Source organism: Mirounga angustirostris, unplaced genomic scaffold (genome assembly GCF_029215605.1).
Source record: "Mirounga angustirostris isolate CCGP_5_RB_7025 unplaced genomic scaffold, mMirAng1.0.hap1 SCAF_4, whole genome shotgun sequence".
Classification (NCBI taxonomy): Eukaryota; Metazoa; Chordata; class Mammalia; order Carnivora; family Phocidae; genus Mirounga; species Mirounga angustirostris.
In genome coordinates this window covers 157,551,938-157,573,251 of record NW_026991712.1, presented here as the reverse complement: position 1 = coordinate 157,573,251, position 21,314 = coordinate 157,551,938, and the positions used below count along the sequence as shown (strand labels likewise).

Here is a 21,314-nt window from a genome sequence, read left to right as displayed (position 1 = left end):
ACTTCTGTATTCCATCTGCTGCAATAAGTTTTTTAGGTGGAACAATACAAAGAAAGCCCAGCAACACATATATATCTATTTGGAAAAGGGAAATTTTAACAGACTTTCAGATTATAGTGGATGGTCTTTTTTGATACTACACCAAAACGTGACAAGTGATAATTTTTTAAAGATGAGTTGCAATGTGGATCTAAAAACATACCAATAAATTTTTCATACTGTTACACTAAAATCCTCTGTTCTACCTTGTACTTTGAATGGATCATTCATCCAAGCATGATTTTATAACATTATGCATTAGCCATTTGGAAAATACTGGTTCACAAAGTTATACAGATCTTCCAAATACTGACACATTTCATTATACAACATTAAAACTCATATGTGCTAACATAACCAATGATTTTTTTTAAAGAAGTCTTTAAAGTCTGCTATCAGACTCACTGTGGTGGATAAAAGTTTTCCAAACTTCCGTTTTTTGCTTTAAAAGCTCAAATTTTATCACTGGCAAAGGATACTATCAATTGTTTTCCTTGAGGTGACAAACTCACTTTGTTTCTTATCAAGAAAACATCTGCCAAATCTGAATAATCAGTGTCAATTGTTCTTTCAGGTAAAAACAAAGATCCATGAACAAAGCAGCAGCTCCATATCCAACTCAAACAACCACACAAGGAAGGTTGCTCTTCTTGAAGTAACCAATGTACTTCAGCATGTAGTCTAAGTGTTTTATGCATACTTCCCATTTCATCAGAGAAGAGCAAAAAGACATGTACTCAAAGGTCACAACTTAATAAAACTATTTTTCCTGTTTCACCAAGGATATCATTAAGTTAAACTGGTATTCTTTTTTTCAACCTGAGGGCTGTGGGCAGTGAAGAATACAATAACTGCTAGTACACTTTGGTATTACTGCTTTGATTTGTGCTAACATTTACATACTACTGCTTTTGCTGCATCAATGAAAATACAAAAATAAAGGAAAAGGCAAATAATATTTTAGTATTATCATAAAAACAGCCTGACCTCATGGAATCCCTAAAAAAGGTCTTAGTTACCTAGGTGTTCACAGACCACAGAACCTCTGATATAGAACATAACACGGACTCCTGAAGGCCCATTCATTTGCTCTCCCAATCATGCACCATCCATCCCCATCGCTGACAAAGACACCCACTATACCAACTTCTGCCACTATTAGTTGGTTTATCTGTTTTTTTTTTTTTGAACAAAGTATAAATGGACTCATGGAATGTATATCCTTTTCTGTCCTTTTACAGTAAAATCAGGTAAAGGATTACACAAAGCTTTGTTTTCTATTACACTAATATCTGCTCTTACATCTTTATTACTTCCTTTCTTACATTCCTTAAAATTCATTTTTTTTTCACCCAATTGAGACCTTTATAGTTTTATCATTTATAGCTCAGCTCCATCTGGAATTTATTTTTGTGAACGGAAAATCTGATTTTCCCATTGATTCAGCACTATTTGTTGAAAGACATCACTGAGTTGTGTTCCATAAGTCTATTTGTCTTCTGCGAATACCACTCTTTAAATTATTGTAGGTTTACTCTTGGTATCTCGAAGTATAAATCCTCTACCATACCTTTTCTTTCAACATTATCTTCAACTACCACTTGCCATTTGGATTCCCATTTATATTTTAAGATCAGCTGGTCATTTTCTACTCCCATCCCTTCCCCCAAAAAGCACTGTGGACCTTTGATTGGGATATTAAATCTGTAGATCAATTTAGGAAAAACTGACTTCTTTACAATAATCTTCCCTATGGAAATTATATACTTATTTACATCTTCGTTTTCTCAGTAATTTTTTATAGTTTTCTGTGTAGAGTTCATCTTCCACTTAATCCTAGGTATTTAATGTTTCTGAATGCTAACGTAAGTTTTATCTCTTTAATCTTATTTTCTAATTGACTTATACACAGAAATGCAATTGATTTCTTTTATTTTTTTAAAGATTTTATTTATTTATTTGACAGAGAGATAGAGAGCACAAGTAGGCAGAGAGGCAGGGAGAGGGAGAAGCAGGCTACCCGCAGAGCAGGGAGCCCGATGCGGGACTCGATCCCAGGACCCCGGGATCATGACCTGAGCCGAAGGCAGCCGATTAACCAACTGAGCCACCCAGGCGCCCTGATTTCTAAAGTCAAACACTGATCTTGTATCAAGAACGTTAAAGTTCATTTATTAATTCTAAGAGTTTGTCTGTAGATTCTTTTGAATTTTCCGTATAAACAATCATGTCATCTGTGAAGATAGCTTTCTTTCTTTCTCAAAGTTTATGTTTAACATTTGTTTTGTAACACTTCCATTTCTCCTCTACCTGCCTGAATACTATTGTTGTCCTATATTTTACTTCTACATATTATACACCCACAATATATTTTTGTTATTTTTGCTTTCAACAGTTTATTGTCTTTTAATGAGATTTAAATTTTTAAAAAATGCTTCATTGAACCTACATAGTTACCATTTCTGGTCCTTAATTCCCTTCTGTAGGTCCAGATTTCTAGTTGTTACCACAGAGCACTAATATTCTATGTACTTTTTTAGTCTTTTCATGTGTTTCATTTTGTCTAACTTTTATTGCTATATCTTCAATAATCTTTCCTTCTACAATGTCTAATCTATTGTTAATTCCATCCAGCGTTATTTTTCAAATCAGACATAATTTTTATCTCCAAGAAGTTTGATTTGGATTAAAAAAAAAATACCTTCCATGTGTCTACATGTACATGTTCAACCTATCCTTTTACTTCTCCATGGAATACAGGTATAAAAACTGGGCTTTTTCCAACTTTACTGAGATATAATTAACATATAAGTTTAAGGTGTACAATGTGTTCATTTGATACACTTATATTCTGCAAAATAAATACCACCAGAGCATTCACACCTCCATCACGTCACATAATTACAATTTCCTTTTTATGATGAGAACATTTAAGATCTATTCACCTAGCAACTTTCATGTATACATGAATACAGTATTGTTAACAATAATCACCATGCTATATAAAAGATTCCCCAAACGTAGTCATCTTGTAACTGAAAAGTTTATACCTTTTGACTAACATTTCTCCATTTTTCCTGCCCCATAGCCCCCGGGTAACCACCATTCTACTTTCTATGAATTAGGCCTTTTAAGATTCCACATATAAGTGATATCATACAGTATTTGTTTTTCTCTGCCTGACATTTCACTTGGCATAATACCCTCAAGATCCATTCATGTTGTCTCAAATGGCAGGATTTTCTTCTCATGGCTAAATAATATTCCATTCTGTATGTGTGTGTATGTGCGTGTACAACCCCTGCCCCCAGCTTCATTACCCATTCATCCACTGATAGGTTATTTCTGTATCTTGGCTTATGATAATTATTTACGTTGTTTTATACTAATTCTATCATCTGTGTTATTTCTGGGTCAGTTTTGATATTTTTCTACTCATGGTTGGTTTTTTGTTTTGTTTTTATTTTTTTGTCAGTTTTTTTTTAAGATTTTATTTATTTATTTGACAGAGGGAGAGACAGCGAGAGAGAGAAAGAGTAGGGGGAGTGGGAGAGGGAGAAGCAGGCTTCCCGCTGAGCATGGAGCCTGATGCAGGGCTCGATTCCAGGACTGTGGGATCATGACCTGAGCTGAAGGCAGCCGCTTAACCAACTGAGCCACCCAGGTGCCCTGGTTTGTTTGTTCTATTACTTCTTTGTCAGCCTGGTAATTTTTTATTGGATGCCAGACCACTGTGAATTTTACACGGATAAGTGCTAGATATTTTTGTATTCCTATAAACATTCTTGAGCTTTATTCTGCAACACAGTTAAATTGTTTGACAACAGGAATGAAGTATTGATACGTGCTGTAACTGAACCTTGAAAATGTATTTAGTGAAAGAAGTCAGACATAACAAGTTATGTATATGATCCCATTTATACGAAATGTCCAGAATAGGAAAATTCATGGAGTTAGAAAGTAAATTAATAGTTACAGGAAATGGATAGAATAGGGAATCAATGGTAATGGGTACAGGCTTTTCTTTCTGGGGTGATGAGAATGTTCTGGAATTACATGGCGGTTAATGGTTGCACACCCTTGTGAATATACCAAAACCACTAATTATAAACTTTAAAAGGAGAAATTTTATAATGGTCTCTGAATTACATCTTAAAAACTTTAAATCAAATTTTAAAAGTAGAATTACTTGAAAACAGATCAATCCTTTTGAGTTTTGCTTTGAAGGTATGTAGACAGGACCAGAGCAGAATTTTAGTCTAGGGCTTTTTTTTTTAAGATTTTATTTATTTATTTGACAGAGAGAGACACAGCGAGAGAGGGAACACAAGCAGGGGGAGTGGGGGAGAGAGAAGTAGGCTTCCCGCCAAGCAGGGAGCCCAATGCGGGGCTCGATCCCAGGACCACGGGACCATGACCTGAGCCGAAGGCATACGCTTAACAACTGAGCCACCCAGGTGCCCCAGGGCTAATTTTATTCCACTACTGAAACAAAATCCTATTTTACCTAATGACCTATGAATTATGAAGACTTTCACTTTTGTGTGAACAGTAACTATGCCTGGCCCTATAGGAGTATCAGTAATTTTCCACACTAATTCTTGTACGTGTTTTTTTTTTTAAAGATGTTATTTATTTATTTGACAGAGAGATAGAGAGAGAGCACCAGTAGGCAGAGCAGCAGTCAGAGGGAGAGGGAGAAGCAGACTCCCTGCTGAGCAGGGACCCCCCCCGACGTGGGGCTCAATCCCAGAACTCTGGGATCATGACCTGGGCCGAAGGCAGCCGCTTAACCAACTGAGCCTCCCAGGCACCCCCTTGCAGGTGGTTCTTTCCCTAGTCTTCCTTACTCAGGCACTGATAAGTACCCAACTGAAGACTCAGGGAGCACCCTCAGTATATCACTGGAATTCTTTCTTGGTGTAGCTTTCTCTTCTCTGATATGCTGCCCTGTGAACTCTAGCCACCTCAGGGATTTCATGATCTCCCAGCTCCACCTGGCTCCACTCAAGGAGACCTCTGGGCCTTAGAAACTTTCTCTAGACAGTAAGCTAGAACAATCACAGGGTTGACCTTGTTTGTTAACAATTTCTCAGGGATCACTGTCCTATGGTCCAAACTCTTGAAAACCACTGTTTCATATATTTTGTCTATTTTGTCAGTTGTTTCAGGTAGCGGAGTATATTTAGGCCCTGTTATTCCACCTTGGCCAGAACCGACAAATCTTTACAAAGAACCAACTTCTTGTTTGTTGACATATTTTTTATTACCTTTGTCTTCTTCAGATATCTTTTGCTCTTTATCTAGATGCTTAAATCATTAATATTCAATATTTCTTCTATTCTAGTACACACATTTAAAGCTAATACTTTAACTGCACTCCATCTACAGGGTTTCATATTTTGTATTTCTGTTTGTCATCAAAGTATTTTCTAAGGATTCATTCTTGATCACTGGGTTATTTATAACTATACTGCTTAATCTGCGAACTTTGGGTGACTATCTGATCATCTATTTGCTATTATAATTTCTACCTTAATTCCACCGTGCTGGAAAATACACACTATATGGTGTTGGTCTTCTGAAATTTGCTGAGACTTCCTTTATGGTCTACCATAAATCAGTATTACATGATCATTTTTGGTAAATATTCCACGTGCACATAAAAAATGTATATTCTAGGGGTGCCTGGGTGGTGCAGTCAGTTGAGTGTCCAACTCTTGGTTTCAGCTCAGGTCGTGATCTCAAGGTCATGAGATCGAGCCGAGTCAGGCCCTGCACTCAACAGAGTCTGCTTGAGACTCTCCTCTGCCTCTCTCCCCCATACTCTCTCACTCTCTAAAATAAATAAATCTTTTTTTTTTTTAAGTATATCCTGCAACTGTTAAGTATAATATTCTATATATATATAATCAAGTGGATCAAATATCCTAATTTCCTGGTTCAAATCTTCTACATCTTTAATGGGATTTGTTTGATTAGTTGGGTTTTGGATTTTGATCTGCTTCTTCTATGAGTTATAAAGAGACATACATTAAAATCTTCCTCTTTGGTCAAGGACTTGTCCATTTCTCCTTTTAGTTTTGTCAGCTTTTGAGGCATATATAAATTTAGTATTGTTTCTTATTGAAATGATCCCTTTTGCATAATAAAATATTTTTGTTTTCAGTAATGTTTCTTGTCCTTTAAGATATATCTCTTGTGGGGTGCCTGGGTGGCTCACTTGGGTAAGTGTCTGACTCTTGGCTCAGGTCATGATCTCAGGGGTTGTGAGATCGAGCCTCACGTCTGGCTCCATGCTCAGCGCAGAGTATGCTTGAGATTCTTTCCAGCTCCCTCTCCTTCTCCCTCCCCCCACTCACAATCTCTTTCTCTCTAAAATAAATAAATAAAATCCTTAAATGTGTGTGTGTGTGCGTATAATTCTTTAAGATACATCTCTTGTGGGGCACCTGGGTAGCTCAGTCGTTGAGCATCTGTCTGTCTTTGGCTCAGGTCATGATCCCAGGGTCCTGGGATCGAGCCCCACATCGGGCTCCTTGCTCAGCAGGGAGCCTGCTTCTCCCTCTCCCACTCCCCCTGCTTGTGTTCCCTCTCTCACTGTGTCTCTCTCTGTCAAATAAATAACTAAAATCTTAAAAATAAATAAATAAATAAACTCAGGGGTGCCCGGGTGGCTCAGTTGTTAAGTGTCTGCCTTCAGCTCAGGTCATGGTCCCAGGGTCCTGGGATCGAGCCCCGCATCGGGCTCCCTGCTCCAAAGGAAGCCTGCCTCTCCCTCTCCCACTCCCCCTGCTTGTGTTCCCTCTCTCGCTGTGTCTCTCTCTGTCAAATAAATAAAATCTTAAAAAAAAAAAAAGATACATCTCTTGTAAGCAGCACACAGTTGAATTTTATTTTTTCATCCCGTCTGACAATCTTTGACTTTTTAAATGGAATACTTTGTACATTTACATTTATTTCCTAACAGAACTCAATCTTTTTTTAAAAATATTTTATTTATTTGATAGACAGGGAGAGGGAGAGGAAGAAGCAGACTCCCCGCTGAGCAGGGAGCCCAACGTGGAGCTCAACCCCAGGACCCTGAGATCATGACCTGAGCTGAAGGCAGATGCTTAACTAATTGAGCCACCCAGGCGCCCAACATAACTCAATTTAAATACATATTTGTTTTCCTGTTTTTCCTATCTCTTCTTTGTTCATTTTTCTCCTTGTCTACTTTTGGATATATTATTTTTTCTTACTTACTTTATATTCTTTTACTATTCTTGTAGTAAACAATAAAACAACCAGTATCTGAGTATTGTCAGAAATTCAAATTTTCAGGGGTGTCTGGCTGGCTCAGTTGGTAGAGTGTGTGTTGACTCTTCATCTCAGGGTTGTGAATTCAAGCCCATGTTAGGTGTAGAGATTACTTAAAAAAATAAAATCTTTGGGGCACCTGGCTGGATCAGTCAGTGGAGCATGTGACTCTTGATCTCAGGGCTGAGTTCAAGCCCTACACTGGGTGTGGAGATTACTTTAAATAAAATAAAAATAAATAAAAAATTAAAATTAAAAAAAAAAAAAGAAAGAAATTCAAAATTTCAGACCCCAATTAAATGTACTAAACCAGAAATTCTCAGGTGAGGCCCAACAATTTGGGTTTTAACAAGCCCTCTTAGTTATTGTGACATGTTGATGTATTAAAAGAACCACTGCCCTAAATATTACAACATGCTCTTGACTTAGTACTTTTACCACTTCCAATGCAATGCAAAGACTTTAACTGTACCTACAGGTGATCCTTAACAACATGGATTTAAACCACATGGGTCCACTTATATACAGAATTTTTTTAATAAACACAGCACAGGGGCACCTGGATGGCTCAGTCAGTTAAACACCTGGCTCTTAATTTCAGTTCAAGTCATGATCTCAGGGTTGGCCACGGAGCCTGCTTAAGATTCTCTCTCCCTCTCCCCCTGCCTCTCATCCCAGTTTAAAAAAAAAAAAAAAAAAATCTTAAAAAAAAAAAGAAAAAAGATAAATACAGAACAGTTACTGGGGTGCCTGGCTGGCTTAGTAGGTAGGTAGAGTTCGGAACTCTTGATCTCAGGGTCGTGAGTTCAAGCCCCATGTTGGGCGAAGAGTTTGATTTAAAAATATAGATAAATAGGTGTGCCTGGGTGGTTCAGTCAGTTGAGCGTCTGACTTCAGCTTGGATCATGGTTGGGATCCTGGGATTGAGCCCCACCATTAGGTTGGGAATCTGCTTGTCCCTCTCCCTCTGCCCCTCCCCCCACTCATACTGGCATGTGCTCTCTCAAATGAATAAAAATCTTTAAAAACAAACAAATAAATAAATAAAAATACAGTACAGACTGTAAGAATATTTTTCTCTTAAGATTTTCTTAACATTTTCTTTTCTCTAGCTTTATTGTAAGAACAACAGTATAAAATGCATGTAACATAACACGTATTAATCAACTATTTATGTTATCAGTAAGGCTTCTGGTCAACAGCAGACTATTAAGTTTTGGGGAAGTCAAAAGTAGACATGCAGATTTTCAACTGTGCAGGAGGTGGCGGGATCGGCACCCCTAAACACATTGTTCAAGGGTCAACCATATTTCTTTCTGCCTTACCCTTGTACTGTCATGTCTTTTAACTTCTATAGTATTTTAGACCCAAAGGCATTGTGTTATGTAACAGAACTGCTATTGTTGTAAACACTCAATACACATTTAGATTTATCAAGAGACATACTCTTTTGGTGTTCTTCATTCTTTAGCGCACAGGATAATTTCCTTCTATCTGAAAAATTAATTCCCTTTAACTGTTTAATACTGGTATACTAGTAACATATTCTCTTTGATTCTGTTTCTGTAGAAACCTATTCATTTAACCTTCATTTTTCACAGAAATTTTAATTGTAGAAATCTGGATTAGCAGGTATTACCTTTCAGCAGTATACAGATTTCATTCTCGTGTCTGGTTTTTATCATTTCTATTCAGGAGTCAATGCCCGGCTTACTGTTGTTCCTCTGAAGTTGCCTGTTTTTGCCTCTGATTTTAAGATTTGTTTTATCTTTGTTTTTAGCAGCTCAATATTTTTTTTTTGCTTGGTAAGGTTTTTGTTTAATTCTTCTTGAGGCTCTCAAGAAATTCTTGAATCTATACTGTGTTATCTTTCATCAGTTTAAAATTTTTAATATATTGTTTCTTCTTTACTCCTTTTTCCTCTCCTCTGAAACCCTAATAACAAGTTTGTTAGACCTCTTCCCCCATATCCCATTTATCTCTTAAGCTTTTCTGAATTTTCCACTGTTTTTCTTTGTGCTTCAATCTCCGTATTTTCTATTGACATTTCTTCCAGTTCACTATTCTCTCTCCGCCGGTGTGCCTAATCTGCTGTTAAACCCATCTACCAAATTCTTAATTTCAGTTACTATATTTTGCAGTTCTAGAGTTTCCTCTTGATTCTTCCACACAGATTCCAATTCTCTGATAAATTTTCTCTAACTCAACTATTTTCTTAAACATATTAGTGACAGTTATTTTAAAATCATTATCTAGATCACTTGTAAATATGTTTATGCTGTTTTTCCTTACCTATCCCATGGTTATTTAATTGGTCCTGTTTCCTGTAATGTCTAAAATTTTTTTACTGAAAGTGAGATCTTACTTATGAAAACTTGTAAAAGCTCAGGATGATGTTAATTTATTCCAGAAAGGATTTAGTTTTCTTTTGGCAAGCAGAAAAAATATTAGCAACCACCCTAAGTAACAATTTGAAGCTGGTCAATTTTGGTTTGCTCTTACTCACAGAACGTAACCATTCTGAGCTATCGATTTGAAAGGCTGGAATGTTTATCATGGCTCCCCTCCTCCTTGAAGATCATGAACAATAATTTTTGTTGCCCTCTTCTCTGTGAGACTGCTTGATTCTAAGTAGTGAAAAATCCACTTGATTTATCTATGCCTGAGCCCAAATACATATGAGTTAGGAATTAACAAGTGCCTTAAGTGGATATTACTTGCAAGAAGTTGAACTCATTTCTGAGATTCAAGGGGATCTTAGTCCTCAAGCCCTGGCTGTTCAGTAGCCTCAAACTCCAGTTTTTGTCTTCCTAGCCCCATGACTGCTCTAAGCTTCTGCTTTCTATTTAGCCTCTATGCCACACATTGAGAATTGAGGAATGTCCCAAGGGAAATATGCATGGCTTATCTCAATGTATTTCCCTTTTCCCTGGGATCTTTAGCCCTGAAGTCATGGCTTTTTGTTCTCCAGTGCCTCTCCCCTCTTTTTTATTAATAGTGGGGGATGGTGGTATTTTATATAGATAGAAGGATTAATCTAATACTAGCTATTCCATCATATCTAGAAGCAGAAGTCCAAACACTCCAGCTCCTTTGACCCCTGTATTATTTCATCATGAAGTCCTAGCATTACTATTTCGTCATTGTTTCCTAAAAGTTACTACTATGTTTAGGCCTCAGTTATCTCCTACTTGGACTACTATAAGGAACAGTATCAGATATTTATGATTCTAGCCCATATGCTCCACTAGAAATTCTCAAGTTTAGTTGGGCACCATTAGGAATAGTTTCTTTTGTTTTTTTAAGATTTTATTTATTTATTTATTTGACAGAGAGATAGAGAGAGCCAGAGAGCACGACTGGGGGTTATGGCAGAGGGAGAGGGAAAAGCAGGCTCCCCACTGAGCAGGAAGCCTGACGTGGGGCTCGATCCCAGGACCCTGGGATCATGACCCAATCAGAAGGCAGACACTTAACCAACTGAGCCACCCAGGTGCCCAGGGATGATTTCTTAAAGTACAGATTTCTGAACCCTATCTATAAGTATAAAATAAATGATATGGCAGGCCTGTAATAATACCTTGGAATTACCACCAGCACCGCTAAACACACGCACACATGCACCCACATATTCCTCCCCTAAGTGATTCTGATGGAATCATTCCATGGATTGGTATTTGGGAAAAATCAATACTCTATACCTCAGCTGTCAGTTTCCTTTCTAAATTGTAAATCTGATCAGTCACTAAGATGATAGTATGCTTCTACTGGTTTATTATCTTTCTACAAATAAAAAGATCCTATGTATATATCAGTACAATTATGTATATATATGTGTGTGTGTGTGTTTATGTGTGTGCATGATAAAATGGAAGAAATAAAGCAAAAACAAGTGAAAGCAAGGGAGGGAGGAGGGGAGGGTAAAAGCAAGATTTGAAAGTGAGATTGAAAGAGAGTAGGAGTTGGGGCGCCTGGGTGGCTCAGTCGTTAAGCATCTGCCTTTGGCTCAGGTCATGATCCCAGGGTCCTAGTATTGAGCCCCGCATGGGCTTCCTGCTCAGCAGGAAGCCTGCTTCTCCCTCTCCTACTCCCCCTGCTTGTGTTCCCTCTCTCGCTATCTCTCTGTCAAATAAATAAATAAAATCTTAAAAAAAAAATTAAAATTAAAATTAAAAAAGAAAAAAGAGAGAGAGAGAGTAGGAGCATGAGACATATATGGCTTCAGATGCTCGTGGTCTAGTAAGGGAAGAAATACATGCACAGAACTTAGTTACTTCACGAATCTCCCAGAGCCTTTTTAGGGTTTTGAGATATGAGCTTAAGAAATTACCTTGTAAAGAAGAAACACTTGTATTCCACTAGGTATCTAATGACTTGGCATAAAATTTTGAAGTTTTGGCCCTTGCTTCAAAAAGAAAAGAGAAGGGAAAGGGATACGGGGGGAAGGGAAGAAAAGGAAGGGGAAGGAAGGGAAGGAAAAGAAAGGAAAAGACAGCAAACTACTACATGCTATTTCTGGATATGCACCTACACTTGAATATCATGAAATAGGCTGACCACCAAAGAACTCTGTGAGTTTGTCCAAATTATTCATTTTACTGGATTCTGTTGACCCCTTGGGAATCTGACAATTTTTTTTTTTAATTTTTTTTTTTTTAATGTTTTATTTATTCATGAGAGTCAGAGAGAGAGAGGGGCAGAGGCAGAGGGAGAAGCAGGCTTCCCGCTGAGCAGGGAGCCCGATGCGGGACTTGATCCCAGGACCCTGGGACCATGACCTGAGCCGAAGGCAGAAGCTTAACCATCTGAGCCACCCAGGCGCCCCCGACAATTTTTTTTCAAGAACATATTTAGAGGGGTAATGAACGGTTTTTGAAACAAACTGATTCAATAAAATACTGACTCAAAAATTCTATCAGTTGGGAACTGGCACTGTCAAGAATTTAAATTAAATAGAGATTCCCAATAAGCATCCTCCAACTTCTTTAGAGAAATATTTTCTTCTGATTTGTGTATAACCTCAAAACATTGTGGATTCAAGCTTTCAAGCTGCCATGTATAAGCTAGCCAAATTATGTCATCTTTAAACTCAATCATATAGAACTCTATTGTTATTATAAAGGCAAATTAAATGTATTATTCAATGACATTTCAAAAGTGTTTAAAAAAAAACAGAATTACTTTGTTAGTCACAGTGTTGATTGCCAGAGTTGGAGAGGCACTTCCCGAAATAATACACTCCATTCCCAAAGAATCTGAATCTATGCTATATGGAGTTGAGGCCTAAAATACAAGAACAAAATAAATAATTATTAGCTCATATATCCAGCAACTTTAACACAATTTGAAGGTATTTCATCAAATTCTCCAACATCTAGTTTTGTGCTTTGTTTCTGAAAATGTGAATTTCAATCCCTACTGAAATCTCTTGTACTATATGTTAATATGTTACTGACCTGGTATCACAAAGTCCATTGGCCTGGCTACTTCTTACCAGCTCTTTTAATTGACTGTGGCATAGTTGAGCAAAAATTCTAAACTTCTGTAGTAGAGACTGCTAACGGTCCTCTAATATCCATTTCCCCTATTCTCCCTTTTAGTAATAAAACCCATAGTTATTGACTTATGACAGCCCAGCTAAATACTACCTTTACAGCTTCATTTGCAAGTAGTTGTGGCCATGTGACTAAGGTGTATGTGGCCATGTAACTAACTTGTGTAAAGGAGATATGAGCAAGAGTGATATGTGCAACTTCTGGATCATGTCTTTGAAAAGAACCTGCTTTCCTCTACTCTGTCTTTCCCTCTTATTGCAGGCTGGGACACAGACACGGTGGTGGTCATCTTGCTTAATCAAAATGCCAAGGGTAGTACTCTAGGGAACACTGAAAAGACAAGATTAGAAGGAACATCAACATGTGAATGAACTGGTGGGACACAGATGGCTATCCGTCTAATCTATCAGCATGAACCTCTACTTGAAAGAGAAATAAAACTCTGATTTAAGGTTCTCAGTTGTTTTTTCTTCTTTTGTCTATTACTGCAACTGAACAGTACTGAATAACACAACTCATCACACTGTTTCTGGGGGTTTTTTGGTTTTTTTAAAAGATTTTATTTATTTATTTGAGAGAGAGAGAATGAGAGACAGAGAGCACGAGAGGGAAGAGGGCAGAGGGAGAAGCAGACCCCCTGCTGAGCAGGGAGCCCGATGTGGGACTCGATTCCGGGACTCCAGGATCATGACCTGAGCCGAAGGCAGTTGCTTAACCAACTGAGCCACCCAGGCGCCCCATCACACTGTTTATAAAGCTAATATGGGGGGTCAAAATTTTGTATTTAGAATCTGGGATATAAACTGTGATAACTCCTCTTTCTTTTGTAAGAGATGATGTTTATGGCTTTGATGAAGACTCAAGAGTGTTCAATTTCAATGCTGAAAGCTAATGACAGATATAAACAATCTGTGGCTATGATGCTAGTTCCGTGTATATTCCTCCTGTGCCCCACCCCCTCCCAAAAAAATCTGTGCCACACATGGTCCCAAGTGGAGATGCGTTTTTAAAAGATCACACTGCATGTAAAAGAGAACAATTTCACTGAGACCACGTTTCTAAGATTCATCTATTTATTACTTAATACTCCATCATGAATTTCTTTCATCAGATAACCTATGACGGTGGAGAACAGTTTGACTGCAATGAAAAAAAGAAAAAGACAAGGGTCACCCCCCACCCTCACCCAGAAGATAGAATCTAGCACTTACGTGCTGCATATACATTGAGAGTGGGGTCAAAGTGGCAAAGAGCTTCATATGAAATACAAGTGAAAGAACTACAAAGACAACTTTGTCTATGCCTCAATTTTGATGCCAGCCCAACTTAGCTAAACCTAAATTAACATATAAGATTACTTTAGAACACTGCAAATATGTTCCTCTAACTCACCTGAATCTTCTCTGACCCAACTACTGGTTCACTATTTCTCACTCCTCCCCACTGGTAGAAGAGGAAAGCCGGTGTTGTGTGATGGCATGCAAATTACTCAACCTTTATGCTCTTTTACCCATCTATAAAAATGAGGATATGTCACTTCCTTTAGAGGTCTATTAAGAGCATTAATGAAATAATTTATGCAAAGCTCTCAGCATAGTACCTGAAATGCACAGTAAGGGCTAGCTGCTATGATGACTAGTAAAACATACCTGCTATTGATGCTGAGGATCTCTGATACAAAGGGATATTTAATAGTGATTAATGAGAAAAGGCACAGATTTGGTATGAGACACTATTTTCCTACAAAGCCAGATTCATAGCTTCAGCTATTATAAATTAGACAGTAAATTTTTAAAATCTTTTAATTAGATATTCTTTATGGATACTTCAGTCTGGTTCAATCAAGAGAATAAACAACATTCTCTTTACATGCTTTGATATACTCAATAGTATAGTATATATTTTTAGTTATAGGCACACTGGTTCTATGTTATTAAGACAATAAGTAGTCTGATTAGAAAAGCCAGAGGATCTAGGTATCCCAAAACATATCTCGATAACTGTTATTATTACAGCCAAGAGGAAAATTCTGGGCAAAGAAAGTATCAATGAGTCTAATCTGGGAGGAACCAGTCAGCTTATGAAAGGTCCTTTCTGGGGTTTCCTCTTACTCCCTGCCAAAATCCTACCCACCCAAGTTCTACTTCCAGTATGGTGGTGTGAAATCCCCACAGATCAACCTTCTGCTGATAACAACTACAAATTGGGGGGTGGGGGAGGAAAGCAAGGACCACAGGAGGACAAAGAGCTGAGGATTCTGAAGATTAGGCAGATGTGGAGAGAAGTCAAAACTTGGAGACATTAGCCTCAGTTTCCTGTTTTCTTGCAGCTCTGCCCCAAGGCTGGGTAGCAGCTGTGGAGCATGAGTGGCTGGCGTTGTCTTTCTGTCAGGAGGAACTAGGGAAAAGAGCTCAGGTAAACACTGCCAGATATCAAAGAGAGAACAGAATCTGACAGTGTAGAAAGTCAAAAGGGATACCCTAATACTATATATGAAACACCACACAAGTCACCACAAAAGACTGACCCCTGACATGCAAACGCAAACTAAAGCACAGAATTAAAGAATCAAATTGAAATTGGAACCACTGTCCACAGAAGAGAGAACTTACAGTTTGAGTCTAACATGGTAAACTACCAGCTAAAACAAAAATATCAATATTCTATGGAAGAATATAACAGAACCCAGAGTCTATATAACATAACACAATGTCCACTAGGATACAATCCAAAATTACAACACATACAAGAAACAGGAAAATGCAATCCACTGTCAAGAGAAAAAACCATCTATGGAAACCACCACAAGAAGACTGAGATACTGGAATTATGAGACAAATTTTTAAAGTAGCTATTACAATCCCATGCTCAATGAGTTTTTTACTCATTGAGTAAAAAACAAAAACATAGCACACCTGAATGAAAGTGTAATAAAGGAAATCACAGTGGAGAAATTAAAAATATAAAAAGGAACAAAATCAGAATTTACAAATGAAATATACATAATTATCTGTATTTGAAAAGTCAATGGATAGGCTTAATATTAGAATGGAGATAAAACAGTAAAGAATCAGTGAACTCAAAGGCAGATCAACAAAAATTACCCAATCTAAGGAACAAAAATAAGAAAGACTGATTTTATTTATTTATTTATTTTTAAGATTTTATTTATTTGACAGAGAGAGACACAGAGAGAGAGGGAACACAAGCAGGGGGAGTGGGAGAAGGAGAAGTAGGCTTCCCGCTGAGCAGGGAGCCCGATGCGGGGCTCAATCCCAGGGTTGGGATCATGATCTGAGCCAAAGGCAGACGCTTAACGACTGAGCCACCCAGGCACCCCGAAAGATTGATTTTAAAAAAGAAAGATCAGAGCATCAGAAAGCTATGGGATAATCTCAAACGGTCTAACATGTTTAGAGTTCCAGAAGGAGAGGAAAGAGAAAAAGAAAAAATATGGAAGGACTGATGACTGAAAACGTCGGAAATTTATTTAAAGACAAATGTACAGATTTGAGAATCCCACAGTGAACCTCCATCAGGATCAGTTAAAAAGAAATCCCACTTGGATACATCATAATTGAACTGTTGAAAAATAAAGACAGAAAGCAGCCAAAGTAAAATGGCATTTCACGTACAGAAGAACACTAACTGGAAATGATCAGATTTGTCATAAAAATTATGGAGGCCGGGGCGCTCAGGTGGCTTAGTCAGTTAAGCAGCTGACTCTTCATTTCGGCTCAGGTCATGATCTCAGAGTCTTGGCATCAGGCCCCAAGTTGGGCTCAGCACTCAATGGGGAGTCAGCTTGTGGATTCTGTCTGTCTCGCCCACTGCCCCTCCCCTTGCTCGTTCTCTCTCTCTCTCAAATAAATCTTTAAAAAAAAATAGAGGTCTGGGCGCCTGGGTGGCTCAGTCGGTTAAGCGACTGCCTTCGGCTCAGGTCATGATCCTGGAGTCCCGGGATCGAGTCCCGCATCGGGCTCCCTGCTCAGCGGGGAGTCTGCTTCTCCCTCTGACCCTCCTCCCTCTCGTGCTCTCTGTCTCTCATTCTCTCTCTCGCAAATAAATAAAATCTTTAAATAAATAAATAAAATAAAATAAATAGAGGTCATTAAACAGTAAACATCTTCAAAGTACTGAAAGAAAAAAAACCTTTCAATCTAGACTGTATATCATATGAAAATATTCTTTAGGAATGAAGGCAAAGGAAGACATTTTCAGAGAAAGAAAAACTAAGAGAATCTGGTGCCAGGAGACCTGCATATATTTGGGTAAATATAAGACTGTTGCTTTCCTCTTAGGCTTCAAGAACCACATATAATTATTTAAGGCAAAATTGTAACACTGTCTTGCAAGACTTCCAGTATATGCAGGTATCATACATATTACAACTAGAAGGAATGATGAGGAAAGAGGCAAAAGGGACCCATATGTCGGAAGACTTCTGTATTTTGTATGAAATGGTAAAATATTAACTCTGAGTAGACTTCAAAAAGTTAGGAATGTATACTGAAATCCCAATATATAAATCCCAATCTATAGCTAAAAAGCCAATAGATAAAACAGAATCCTAAAATATGTCTAAGTAATCTAAAAGAAGGCAGGAAAGGGGGAAAGAAAGGAACTAAAAACAGAGAGGTCAAACAGAAAACAAAATGTAGACCTAAATCTAACAAGATCATTAATTACATTAATGTTAATAATCTAAACCCTCCAATAAAAAGACCGTGAGAGATACTAAAAAAGACTTAGCAAACTGCCGCCCAAAACAGTCACAACTTCAAACATATAAACACAGATGAGTTGAAAGTAATACATGGAAAAATGTATACACTGCAAACAGTAAGCATAAGGATAAAATGACTCAGGTCATTAATATCAGATAAAACAGATGCTAAGACAGATTATATCAGACATTTTAATAACATTTGATAAAGAACTGATGAAGACATAACAATTATAAATGTAAATGTGACTAATAACAGAGCTTAAAAATACTTGAAGCAAAAAAACTGACAATTAAAAATCAGTAAGAAAAAGAACACTGGGATACATTAGAAAATGCCTTGATCTGATATTAGAGAACACTCTGCCAAACTGTAGAATACCTATTCAAGTGCACACAGATATTCACTAAGATATGGCACATGTTGAGCCACAAAATAAGTCTCAATAAATATGTAAAGAGTGAAATGAAAAAAAATTGTATTATAAAACAGTAAGATATCTAGGAAAATTCAACATTTGGAACACTTGGAAATTAACATTTATATAAATAATTCATGGGTCAGATAGGACTCACAAGGGAATTTTTAAAGTATTCTGAACTAAATGATAAAAAAGATGCATCATACCAAAATCTGTGAGATGCAGTTAAAACAGCCTTAGAGGTAAACCTGTGGCTTTAAATTCTTATATTACAAGAGGAAAGGTCTCAAACCAATTAATTACCTACGCTGGAAAGAAAAAGCTAGAAATATCATTAAGTGAACAAATTAATAAGTAGAAGGAAGTAAATGATAAAGATAAATATAGAAATAAACAAATAGAAAACAGACAAAAAAAATTAACAAAGACAAAACCTGGTTCTTTGAAAAGACTAACAAAATTGAGAAACAGCTATACTGGAAAAAAAAAGAAAATACATATCCTTGATTTCAAGAATGAAAGAAGAGTTATTACTACAGATTCTATAAATATTAAAAGAGGATATTATGAACCACTTTATACCAACAAATTCAACAACTCAGATGAAAGGGACAAATTCCTTCAAGAATATAATTTATCAGAAGTGGCATAAAAAAGAGAAAATTTGAAAAGTCCCATATCAAATAAATTAAACATCAAAAACCTACCCACAAAAAAACCTGTAGGGCCAGATGGTTTCACTAATGAATTTTCTCAAACATTCAAGAAAGATATACCAATCTACAAAAACTTTTTCAGAAAATAGAGGAAAGAATACTACCAATATGAGGCCAATATAATCCTAATACCAAAACGTGACAGACATTACAAAAGAAGAAAATTATAAATCCATCCTTCATGAACACAGATGCAGAAATCTTTTAACAAAACAGAGCAAACTGAATCCAACAATATACGAAAGGGATAATATATCATGACTCAGTAGGGTTTATCCAAGGAATGCAGGTTTAACATTCTAAATGCAACTAGTGTAATTCAACATGCTAATGGAATAAAGAAAAGCTATATGATCATTTCAATAGGTATAGAAAAAGCATTTGATGAAATCCTACACCTATCTACTCATGATTAAAAACTCTCAGCAAACTAGGACTAGAGAACTTCCTCAATCTAATAAAGGGTATCTACAAGAGCCCTACAGATATGTCACACTTAGGGGTGAAATCCTGAACACTTTCCCCCTCAAAATGGAAATAAGGGAAGGATGACCACTTTCATCACTTCTATTTAACACTATACTGGAGATTCTAGTTCACTTTAATAAGGTGGGAAGAGACAGAAGAGTAAGAGGGAGAGGAAAACTGTCTATTTGCAGATCACATAACTGTTTATTATGGAAAATCCCAAGGCACTATAAAATGACTACTAAACCTAAAACGATTATAGGATACAAGGTTAGCATATAAAAATTAATTAAATTTTTATATACCAGCAACAAGCAATTGGAAAACTGATTTAAAAATATATAGCTTTTAAAAACAAAATATTCAGGATTAAATTTAACTGGAAATATCCAAGTCCCCTACACTGAAAACTAAAAAACATTCCTGGGGCGCCTGGGTGGCTCAGTTGTTAAGCATCTGCCTTCGGCTCAGGTCATGGTCCCAGGGTCCTGGGACTGAGCCCCGCATCCGGCTCCCTGCTCCGCGGGTAGCCTGCTTCTCCCTCTCCCACTCCCCCTGCTTGTGTTCCCTCTCTCGCTGTGTCTCTGTCAAATAAATGAAAAATCTTTAAAAAACCAAAAAAACACAAAAAAAACATTCCTGATAGAAATTAAGAGACCTAATGAATGAAGAGATACAACATTTTCATGGCTTGGAATAATCAATATTGTTAAGATGTCAATTCCTGCCCCACCCTTTACCCCTCAGATCAGGGGTACCTGGAGATGAGAATGGAAGAAGGCATGAACGACAAAGGGGAAAGAGGAAACTTTTGGTGGTGACTAAAATGTTCATTTGATACTGGTGTAATTTCACATGTGAAGACTTCTCAAATTGTAAACTTTATTTGATGAATTGTACATAAACAATCTCTCAATAGTATTGTCAAAAAACAAAACTAAACTAAATCCTACCCATTCACTGGAATGAACCCTCATGAAAACACTTCCTGGTTTACAATCTCTTACTGGATAGGATTTCTCTGAACTTTTTTTTTTTTTTTTAAAGATTTTATTTATTTATTTGAGAGAGAGAATGAGAGAGAGAGAGAGCACATGAGAGGGGGGAGGGTCAGAGGGAGAAGCAGACTCCCTGCCGAGCAGGGAGCCCGATGCGGGACTCGATCCCGGGACTCCAGGATCATGACCTGAGCCGAAGGCAGTCGCTTAACCAACTGAGCCACCCAGGCGCCCTTTCTCTGACTTTTTAACCCCCAGGAAATTCTATTCACACCTACCTCCTGGAGGCAACATGTAGTTCCTCCCACATAATGTACACCCAGTACATGTTCACCCAATTGAAATAAATGTTTTTTTCAGTTCTAGGAGTTCTAAGAGTAGGAATGTAGACTGCTTTCCTTCCTCTGCTCACTTATACCTTTAACTAAATCCCGCCTTACTCAGACTCAGGCTTAGAGATGAAAAAAGGCACACAATGGGGGAACATTTAACCAACAAAACCACTCTGTATAACAATAACAGAAACTAAGTCACAAAATGACAACAATCCCAGATATGCAGAAAATGTAGAATATTCTGCCTAGAAGAATATCTTCTTTTCTATTTATCCATCCTCCAGTTATCTTCCTGATTAATTAAACTTGTAATCATCTTTGAACTGTCACATATAACTTCAAGAAAAAGTAATGTATATGCCCCCATTTTTGTCCCAATAAAAGCTGGATAACTGCAGAGTATATGGGTTGTTTTGTTTTGTTTTTTTGCAGAGGCCAAATGTTTAAGAGAGTGAGTTTATATATTCTATCTGGCTTTTACTCCCGCAGATAATTTCCAAACAATGCATTAGAAGATTTTAGCAAAACCATCCACAGCAATTTCCTATCTCTCTGCTTCTACCATTCTCCTATAGCAGCTACACTGTTCCTGTGTCACTACTTTGCCTTCCAATGGCCTTCTACCCCTACCTCAAGGTAAAACCCAAGTCTTTATTACAAAAGGCATACAAGGCTCTACACAATCTACTTCCTGCTCCCACCATTTACTTCTACAGTCCTACTGATGAGGGAACAGAAGGCAAGCTGAGGACA

At 37.4% G+C, this 21,314-nt stretch overlaps 1 protein-coding gene across 7 annotated transcripts in view; it reads right to left on the bottom strand.

Annotated features, from left to right (window-relative positions):
• FOXJ3 (forkhead box J3) overlaps positions 1-21,314 on the bottom strand; it is a 145,913-nt gene that overhangs the window by 31,142 nt on the left and 93,457 nt on the right. For 5 of the 7 annotated variants that reach the window (XM_054512936.2, XM_045897944.3, XM_045897942.2 and 2 more), the window contains one exon: positions 12,523-12,624. The exons of the other annotated variants lie outside the window; for them this stretch is intronic. In XM_054512936.2, the coding sequence (XP_054368911.1) occupies positions 12,523-12,624 (102 nt within the window). The remainder of the gene's footprint in view (positions 1-12,522; positions 12,625-21,314) is intronic. 7 annotated transcript variants of the gene reach the window in all.